The sequence below is a fragment of the Bombina bombina genome, chromosome 1, assembly GCF_027579735.1.
Source record: "Bombina bombina isolate aBomBom1 chromosome 1, aBomBom1.pri, whole genome shotgun sequence".
In the NCBI taxonomy this organism is placed as follows: Eukaryota; Metazoa; Chordata; class Amphibia; order Anura; family Bombinatoridae; genus Bombina; species Bombina bombina.
Genome location: NC_069499.1, coordinates 268,849,613 through 268,860,771, shown reverse-complemented (window position 1 = coordinate 268,860,771; position 11,159 = coordinate 268,849,613). Strand labels below are relative to the sequence as shown.

At 37.2% G+C, this 11,159-nt stretch overlaps 1 protein-coding gene across 1 annotated transcript; it reads right to left on the bottom strand.

Annotated features, from left to right (window-relative positions):
• Positions 1–1,121: 1,121 nt before the first annotated feature.
• Positions 1,122–10,921, bottom strand: GREM1 (gremlin 1, DAN family BMP antagonist). Its single transcript, XM_053689778.1, has 2 exons — positions 10,843–10,921; positions 1,122–2,184 (listed from the first exon to the last, which is right to left on the bottom strand). Exon 2 carries the CDS (start codon positions 2,181–2,183, stop codon positions 1,635–1,637), a length of 549 nt encoding a protein of 182 aa, XP_053545753.1. The 5' UTR covers position 2,184; positions 10,843–10,921; the 3' UTR covers positions 1,122–1,634.
• Between the last annotated feature and the right edge of the window lie 238 nt (positions 10,922–11,159).

Genomic DNA, 11,159 nt, shown 5'->3' with positions numbered 1-11,159 from the left:
ACTGTTCAGGGATGCATACAACCTACGCTAACCTTTCTTTATACCAGTTCCTCTATCCCCAGAACCCCCTTAGCATGTAAGCCTAAGAGTCCAGCTGTTTGTTGATCACCTTCTCAAGAGCTGACTACAACAGTGCAACTCTTGGCAGGGCCCTCTACCCATTTGATCCCTATAATTGTTTTGTTGTACTCCCCCTTTGTTTATAGCACTGCGGAATCTGTTGGTGCTCTACAAATAACCGATAATAATAATAATAATAAAATACTGTCTAAAAAGGAAGGGAGCACATTAAGGTAAAAACCTGGCAGAAATGCAGCTGGCTTGTGGTTTATAGGTCAAAGCTAGTGAAATCTTTTAAACATAGTTTTGAGTTGTAATTGTCAAAAAGAAGCAACTGTATGTGGTGGCATTGTGGCCTGGTTAGCAGATGACTTGATGCTGAGGGAAGAGCATGAAGAGCATGCCAGGTCTGTTGGTCAGCCAGTTGACCTTTTTAGTCCACTGGCTCCCCTCCTGTCACTAGTCAGCTCCCACATTAGTAGTGCAGGATGCTAGTTTCTTTCAGTGCTGGTGCATTGTTGTTCTTGTGTTGAATTATAACTCATAATTATGCCATAAAGGCAATGATATGACTTTTTCAAATGAATTAAACCATGATCTTTTAACAAATGCCACTATTTGAGTCAGGCTTTTTATTGGGAGCTGTTGGTAAGGTTCTGGATATCAAGGGTGTAAGCCTATGGTTATTAAGACTTTATAACTTTTTTTTTTTTTTTTTTTTTTAAAAAAAAGGATTTTGTGACATTACTTGTGCAATATTATTGATTATTATCAGGTATTTGTAGAGCGCCAACAGATTCCGTAGCGCTAATGATTACTTTTTTAATTCTTATAATTTTGTATTGTTAGTATTGTTATATTGACTTATTGTCCACTGTGTGTCGTAAATAATGAGCATCTTCTATGTTTCAAAAATACTTGAGTGTCCCAAAGAAATAGAAGATGGGAACCCCTGGTTTAGGGTAATATGTGCATGATTTAATTAGGTTCACAAGCATATTCCCAGTTGCTCCTATACTTGTGTCTGATGAACATCTGACAAACAGCCACAGTGGTACAAAGAGGGCATAAGAAATTATTTATTATATTTTATAACATAAATGTGCTCTAAACAATGTTAAATTGCCTCAGAATTCACTTATATCACATTTTTATACAAATTCTGTTCATATTTTTGTTCATCGTTTGAAAACTGCACCATTTCCCAATTAATTCAGTCGGATTATAAGAGGTTTCTTTTTTGTACACAAGTAGTCATCCCTTGTTCACCCCTGCATCATAAACACATAACCGTGAATAAATAATTTATATATTTACATACAACGTTTATTCTTGGACATTTTGTACTCTTTAGACTTCCCCAACTTAGATCATGTGAAGCTCCAATAGGGGAAGGAATCAGTTCTTGTTTATAAGAATGTGTGTGTTAGTAAAGCCCGACGAGGAAAGTCATATTTTGATGATGAGAGTAAGTGCTGAGACAAAACTATACCAAGATCACAACGTGACAATTCCTCTCAGTGCACACAGAACAGGTGCTTTACCACTAGTTTTCCTATCCACTGGGGTCACAGTTAATCCAGGTCTATTGAGATGCAGCGACATTGCTTAACTCGCGTGATTCTTTTCTTCTTGTTAGGAGGCTGCAACTCAGGGCAGTTGAGGGTCACCACCATGGTAGTGAACTTTTTGGGCTTACAGAAGGAGCAGGACTGGAAGGAGCCCTCTTCCTTGCGAATATGTCTGGGGATGTAGAAGGAATTGCACTGTCCATAGCAAAACCTGTTGATGATAGTGCGGCTATTGCATCCCTCTTCATGGATGGTTTGCTTTAGAGGCTGTGTCTTGCACCAGTCTCTCTTCAAATACTTGCGCTCTGTGACATGGAGAGCCTCCTGACTAGACTCCAGAACTTCCTCGCCTGCCAATGCCTGTCCTTTAGTTTTTCCTCTGCCCCCAACAATCGTTTGTCCTTGGCTTTGCTCAGAGTCATTGGGTTGGCCTTTGTCAGGAGGTGGAATGGCTCCTTGGGATCCACGGACCTTTTTCTTCCCTTCTGTGCCTGGGAGTAAGAGTCCATAGAGAAGGAACAGTGATCCCAGAACATAAACCAAGCGAATCATCCTAGAAAAAGAAACAAAGGTTAGTTTTTAAAATATATCTGAGAACAAGGCCAATTGTTACTTATTTCTTTACTTTAGAGCAGAGCATTCCAAACTTCATGTTGGTGACACACTTTTTAGACCTACATAATTTTTGCGACACAGTAATTAACGTTGTACTAGAAAACAGGAGGTTAAACTAACTTGTTTTAAGAGATACGGACACATACATAAATTATATAATAATGAAATGTATTTACAAGTAACAGTAAGTATGTGCAAGAATTAAAAAAAAAGTTTAATAACACCAATAGCTACTTACTATTTTAATGGGATGTATGAGGTTGATGGGATGAACACAGTTTCTGGATATTTAGTGAAATATTAGATAAAGACACTCGCATTTTATCATCAAGCATTTTTAAGCTTCTACTTCCTATCCATATATCAAGAGCAGGAGCAGCAATTTACTACTGGAAGCTAGCTCCAAAAAAAAAACCACTTTGACTTCTGACTTTAGCTCAGCATTTAAGCCTGCGCTGCAAACACACTGCTGTCCCACTCACTGACTACACATGCAGTCACAAGCCGATTGAGGAGACTACACGTGCAGTCAGGAGCCAATGTGCCACCAATGGGAATAGTTTCTGTTCCCGCTATGCGGTGCCAATAGGTTAAGATGATCTGTGACTCACTAGGTATCAATCACGTGTCAAGTCAACCATGTGATTTGCGTAGCAGGAATGTCGGAAACCAAAAAAAATTTAAGAAGAATTTTAAAATTCCAAAAAATTTGTGCTGAAACAGGTACACACCTACACACTACCGCTGACACACTAATGTGTCACGACACAGTTTGGAAAGCACTGCTTTAGAGAGACATTGATGCCTTTCAGAAAGGGTGGATTTAATTCAAATCAAATCGATTAAAATCACAATTTAAATCACTAGTCAGTAAAACTTGATAAAGCCTCATTCTTAATATTTACAACCAGATGAAATGTAAACATTGCAGCCATAAATATATAGCCTCATGCTACATTAACTACATTAAAAATGAACCCTTATTTCAGGCTGAGTAACCTTTGGAGTATAATGTGTCTTAGGTAGAAAGCATTTTATTAAAAAGAAAATCCAATATAAATTAAAAACAAATCCGACAAATAAAAAAAATCTGATATTTTTTTGAATAATTGATTTTTATCGACCCTGCTTTTTATTTTCTCCTGAACAGACCACAACTTTATTATTATAATGAAGAGATATGTGTCTCTTAACCAGTAGAGTTGTGGTCATTGTTCTTATGAGCATTAGTATAAGCTGTATCATTTTTAATACAAAATGGCTTTTATGTAAGCTTATTTCAGGTATAAATTAGTTTTAACATGTTTAAATATACAAGTTTGCCAGAACCTGTGATGGTAATAAAACAAAAAGTATGAGTACTTAGGTTTAGTGCCACACAGTACTGTTTACATTATAAAGTAAACTGGACATTCTTTTCTAAAAAAAATACGCAATAGATTTTTCATCCAATGTCACACTTTTCACGCATTTTTCAGCATCACACTTATGAGCATGCCTATAATATGGCACTTCAATTATATTAAAGTAGAACAGTAGTCGTTTACATCTAAAGGAAGGTATATTGCATTTGTTGTTAATAAAATAACAAAACAAAACATCTGTTCTACAGAAACCTACTTTTGTCTACTTTTGACAACGAACATTTATACAGTAGCTTTAGTTGCACATGAACAAGAATTTCCTGCTGATTTAAATTTAAAAAGTTTGTTTGTGCAAAATCTGTTTTAACCCCTTAATGACAAGTGACGTACCAGGTACGTCCTGCAAAAACTTGCAGTTAGTGACAATGGACGTACCTGGTACGTCACTTGTCTAAGAGAGTGCTGGAAGCGATCGCAATCGCTTCCAGCAGCTCTCAGGGTATTGCAGTGATGCCTCGATATTGAGGCATCCTGCAATACCCTTTAGAAAGCATCCGATGCAGAGAGAGCCACTCTGTGGCCTTCTCTGCACCGGTAGCGATGCGGCCGGTTCGTTGGTGGGTGGGAGCGCAACAGGGAGGCGGGTGGGCGGCCCATCGCTACCCGGCATCCGGCTCCTGTAAGTGCAATGTGCACGCCGGGAGCGTGCGGGGGCGCGTGCGCGCGCGCGATTACCTACCCACACTGACACCAATGAGTGGGAAGAGGGGGGGAAAAGTAAATATATGAGGATCTGGGAGGGGGAGGGGGTTGGGGTATTGTGGGGGGCTGCTACACTACAGAAAAAATTAAAATGGTAATAAAAAATAATAAAAAAAACACTTTTTTGGGGGGCAAATTGGGTACTGGCAGACAGCTGCCAGTACCCAAGATGGCGGCAATTAGGTAGGGGAGAGGGTTAGAGAGCTGGGGGGGGGGATCATGGAGGTTGGGGCTAAGGCAGGAGTCCATCACAGCTAAAACATTTTAATTTTTTTTATTAAAAAAAAGAAAAACTCCTTTTATTTAGTACTGGCAGACTTTCTGCCAGTACTTAAGATGGCGGGGACAATTGTGGGGTGGGGGAGGGAAGAGAACTGTTTGGGAGGGATCAGGGGGTGGGATGTGTCAGGTGGGAGGCTGATCTCTACCCTAAAGCTAAAATTAACCCTGCAAGCTCCCTACAAGCTACCTAATTTAACCCCTTAACTGCTGGGCATAATTTACGTGTGGTGCGCAGCAGCATTTAGCGGCCTTCTACTTACCAAAAAGCAACCCCAAAGCCATATAAGTCTGCTATTTCTGAACAAAGGGGATCCCAAAGAAGCATTTACAACCATTTGTGCCTTAATTGCAGAAGCTGTTTGTAAATAATTTCAGTGGGAAACCTAAAGTTTGTGACAAAATTTGTGAAAAAGTGAACTTTTTTTTTTATTTGATGACATTTGGCGGTGAAATGGTGGCATGAAATATACCAAAATGGGCCTAGATCAATACTTTGGGTTGTCTTCTAAAAAAAAATATATACATGTCAAGGGATATTCAGGTATTCCTGACAGATATCAGGGTTCCAATGTAACTAGCGCTAATTTTGAAAAAAAGTTGTTTGGAAATAGCAAAGTGCTACTTGTATTTATGGCCCTATAACTTGCAAAAAAAGTAAAGAACATGTAAACATTGGGTATTTCTAAACTCAGGACAAAATTTAGAAACTATTTAGCATAGGTGTTTTTTGGTGATTGTAGATGTGTAACAGATTTTGGGGGTCAAAGTTAGAAAAAGTGTGTTTTTTTCAATTTTTTCCTCATATTTTATATTTTTTTTATAGGAAATTATAAGATATGATGAAAATAATGGTATCCTTAGAAAGTCCATTTAATGGCGAGAAAAACGGTATATAATATGTATGGGTACAGTAAATGAGTAAGAGGAAAATTACAGCTAAACACAAACACTGCAGAAATGTAAAAATAGCCATTGTCATTAAGGGTAAGAAAATTGAAAAATGGTCCGGTCATTAAGGGGTTAATGTGTTATATTGCTAGAAGGTGAAATTATCAGCCAGTGGGCAATTGATCCCTGTGAACAGCTGCAAACAAACATCCAATTCCAAGTCTAACTGCGCCTTCATATTCATGTTCATATTTTGACCTTAATGTCCATTTGAATCTCAGTCTTAAAACCATAATATAATTTTAATTTGCTACCACTTTCTTCTTTCATGTAAGGTGATTTACAACAGTGCAATTCTTGGCAGGGTCCTCTACCCTTTGCATATTATACCTATTGTTTATAGGTAGAATCTTTTGGAGCTCTACAATTAACTGACAATCATTATGATAAAAAATAATAGTTTATTTTTCAAAAGTATCCTTTTTCTTATTGTCAACAATGAGTTTAGTTACATTTGTCTCATTTTCCACAATGAGTTTAGTAAATACAATAAGAGACCTCACTGAACTACATTATAATGAAAACCATACCCCTAGCACATAGCTAATTAGGCAACAGGACCTCTACAAGGTTGGCTCTTTAGTGACAACTTTCCTCAAACTCAAATTTACCACAGCTAGAAAGACGTAATGAATTTAAGCTGTGAGCCATGTGTGGGACTGTGTTTAAGTTAATCTAGATCAGTGTCATTGCTAGAAATCCTCATCAAATCTTTTATTTAGTGTAAAACGTAGGGACAAGTCAAAATAGATTTAACTGAGCAAAGTGATTAGATTTGAGTAAGTATAGTAGAAATATCACAACATTCTAATGCTTGGTTCCACAGGTTTGTTGTCCCTGAGGAGGAACAAAGTCTCATATAATGGCACAGCTTGGCACCTCTTCAATGATGTGTTTACACAGAGCTCCAATTCCAGCATTATTTTGAAGGAAGGGCTATGAAGTACAGGCTGTGGCTGCTTTAAATTCAACTACATCCGGAGACTTGAATCTACTGTATAAAAAATCCTATAGGAAATTATTGCATATGGCTTTGCCCATGAAGAGCAAAGCTCTCGGCTAAAAAGCCTACTAATTTTCATGTCTCTATTTTTGAGGCTATGACTTGGGAGAAGCCAAAGTGACGTCAAGTTAAACAACTTATTTCATACAAAGGATAATTAAATTACCAGACTTTTTTTTAATAACAATTCCTCTCACACACATAGATGTATACACATATACACCTGCCAATCATTTAACCTTCTTCAGACACACTCCTACATACACTCACATCTATTCCTCAGACACCACACATCTTACACACATCTGCCTTTTTCATACACCAGCCTCTCTCCCGGTCTCCTTTTATCACCAACATCTATCATCTACCTTCCTGCTTCTTTCATGCATACACACACACCAGTGTCACATAAATGCACTCACCTATTACCTCTTACACAAACCTAACAAACATAAACATACAATTTTGAATGTTCTGTATTTGTTCACATGTGAAGCTTTAAACATCTTCTCATTCATAGAGAGTGGGCGGAGGGATGTAAGTTACCACCGTCTGACCTTTATATAACATAGCCTGATTTTAATGGCTGTTTAGCCACCATAGATAAAAATGGTGAATGAATGAATGAATGATCCAATGGATTCATTCTCCCACCCAAAATGCACAAACATATGATTATCTTCATTAAACAGATGAGAATTCTGCATTTCAAGTGATGGGTCTACTTTATTTAGCAATATCAGTTTATCGTCCCACCTTAAAGAAATTCAGCTGCCAATCTCACACCTTATGCTCACATACCCACTGATACAACCTGCCAGCCATATAACAACTTTTGCCTCTCACTAAAACTTTAGGTAAGGAGAGAGACAAAGCCATGAAGAAATGGGAGATAAGTCAAATGGGCAAGAAGTCCTTGTGAGAGAAAGAGAGACGGAGAGAAAAAGACAGCTATAGTGATGGGGTAAACATAAATAGTGGCTGGGAGCTAGGGAAAATGTAGCATTGGAGGGGAAGAGACAGAGGAAGAAAGGGAGACAGATCAAATAAATGTGTAGAAAAGAAGAAACCAGATACTTTTTCTTTCATGATTCAGAGCATACAATAAAAAAAAATAAAAAAATGTACAATTTATTACATTGACTTAATTGTCACATTTTTCTGCCTACGTGGGTAGCATGCATGTGTCTGGAGCACTATATAGTAGCAGTTTTACAAGAACAATTTTAACAATATACTTACATATACATTGTGCCAACATTATATTGCCATATAACTTCTGACGTGCAAGATACATACCTAAGTATGCTTTTAACAACAAAAAAATGAGAATGAGGTAAATTTCGTAATAAAAGTAAATTGGAAAGTTTTTTTTTTTTTTTTTTAAATAGCACAAATGGTGAATAAAACATACTAGGATGGATAAGTCATATGAAGTAAGGACCACGATGCTATCGGATTTGTAAACTACACTACTATGCACAGATACAAGAGATGAGGGAGACACACTCAGAGATGGAGAAAGGGCAGATATAAAACCATGATTGTGTGGGGTACTCAGGGGCAGCAAACATACATCATATTGAAGCAGTGAGAAATGAGGGGGGCAGAGAACTACAGAGACAGAAAAATAAACTGAGCATAAAAGTACATAACATGGGTATGGTTACAAAATAGCTGAGGGAGCATAGGAAAGAACACGGGAGAGTGCTACATTAAAAGAGACAGCCAATGGAATTAAGAGACTCAAATAGAAACAAATAAATTAGAAATCTAAGAGGGGGAGAAGACAGTAACGTGGACTAAGATGAGACAGAGTGACAAAACGGCAGAAATGTGACCATGGACTGGTGTGAGAGATACAAGACTGCCATATAGATGGGTGTGAGGGATACAAGACTGCCATATAGAGGGGTGTGAGGGAGACAAGACTGCCATATAGAGGGGTGTGAGGGAGACAAGACTTACATATAGAGAGGAGTGAGGGAGACAAGACTGCCATATAGATGGGTGTGAGGGATACAAGACTGCCATATAGATGGGTGTGAGGGATACAAGACTGCCATATAGAGGGGTGTAAGGGAGACAAGACTGCCATATAGAGGGGTGTGAGGGAGACAAGACTGCCATATAGAGGGGTGTGAGGGAGACAAGACTTCCGTATAGAGGGGTGTGAGGGATACAAGACTGCCATATAGAGGGGTGTGAGGGAGACAAGACTTCCATATAGAGGGGTGTAAGGGAGACAAGACTTCCATATAGAGGGGTGTGAGGGAGACAAGACTGCCATATAGAGGGGTGTGAGGGAGACAAGACTGTCATATAGAGGGGTGTGAGGGAGACAAGACTGCCATATAGAGGGGTGTGAGGGAGACAAAACTTCCATATAGAGGGGTGTGAGGGAGACAAGACTTCCATATAGAGGGGTGTGAGGGAGACAAGACTGCCATATAGAGGGGAGTGAGGGAGACAAGACTGCCATATAGAGGGGTGTGAGGGAGACAAGACTGCCATATAGAGGGGTGTGAGGGATACAAGACTGCCATATAGAGGGGTGTGAGGGAGACACAACTGCCATATAGAGGGGTGTGAGGGAGACAAGACTTCCATATAGAGGGGTGTGAGGGAGACAAGACTGCCATATAGAGGGGTCTGAGGGATACAAGACTGCCATATAGAGGGGTCTGAGGGATACAAGACATATAGAGGGGTGTGAGGGGGACATTATATTTACCTCTCACTCCTGACAATGGGCAGCAACCAGGTGTTGATAAAAAGGGAGTAGATGCTCCACTGTATATTTGTTCTTTATATACAATTATTTATAATAACATAGGAAATATGTCAAAGCCATTTCATAAAAATTAATGGAAAGCTTTAAAGGGTAGGAAATAATAAGCTTAGAATACAGCTTGACAAATTCAGAGAGTCAGTATGATGGCTCCTAAAATTTTAATTCTAGTATAAAAACTTTTTGGATCATTCAACATACATCAACATTTTACATTTAGCAACATCTGGTGCAGAAGAACAAGAATATAATATATTTATATCATTATATTAAAATCTGCGCACACCATATCAAGGGTGTGGCTTCATTAATATGGGCAGCACATATATATATATATATATATATATATATATATATGTACAAAATTAACCCATATACACTAAGAATAGAACCAACATCAATAACAGCTGAATTAATTAAAATGGCATTAATAAATAATTAAGTGTCAATAAGACTACCACAAAAAGTGCAAAAGCAAGTTTTAGCTAATTGTTACAATTATATAGAATATGCAATGACAAAACATATATGTATTGTATGAAGATTACAGTATATATACATAAGGCTTTTTTTCTACCAGTACATAAAGTTAGGCATACCGACAAACAATTGATGACTACCATCAGAGTGTATCTGTTTTACATTTTGCAGTTTTCTAAATCAGTTTGCAATCTGGTTTTATTTAACACTGACTACACATAAAAGCTTGCAGTTAGTCAATTAGTTCTAGTTCTTTCTATGTATAGACATTCCATCAATATGAAGTTAGAATAAAAAAATATATATGTATGTGTATATATATATATATATATATATATATATATATATATATATATATATATATATATATATATATATATACACTCACATACATATTATGTATGTAATTATAAAGAAAGGTATAGGAACTCATATATCCATGAAATAACTAGATGCAGTAATTTTAAAACTGAATATAGAAATTTAAGGTGAAACAAAACAGCGTTTATTAAGGGATCAGTAGAACACACACTTACATATGTAAGAGTCCATATATTATTAAACAACCACTAATGCAGTAATTTTATAGTTTAACACAAAATCTTAAACGGAGACATAAAAAAATCATAGTGATCAATAACAAAAAAATAACAAACATTAAAAAAAAACATTAAAAAAAAAAACATTACTCTGACTTTTGATACTTATTACATTTAAACCTGTGTGCATATATATATATATATATATATATATATATATATATATATATATATATATATATATATATATACATACATACATACATAAATATATTTATCACTAATAGGTTAAAAAAAAGAAAAATAATACAAGGAAAACACGCAGATGTACACTTATAAAGCTGTATACTTTATTAATTTGTAAAATAGCGACCTAGTCTGCACGATATATATATACACACACACACTTCCCAAACTTAACGCTCACCTGGTGCAAAATCCTAGAGGATGTGTCCGCTATTTCTAGAGATGCAGCCCATGTGTCCTCATTGCAGCAACGCTTAGCTGCCAGTTCTTTAAATGTAGAGCCCGGCTTCCAGGGCATTGGCCAGAGGGATCAGCACCCACCCACAGTAGAGAGCGCAGAGAAAGTTAGTGACAGCTCTCACGCCGATCCCTCCCCCTTCAAACCCACAAAACTAAGCGGACATAAACAACCCTTGAAGAAGAAAAAAATTAACACTAAATTTTACAGAGGAAGGCACAGAGATGACAAATAGAACATTCCATAAAAAAATCTAATTT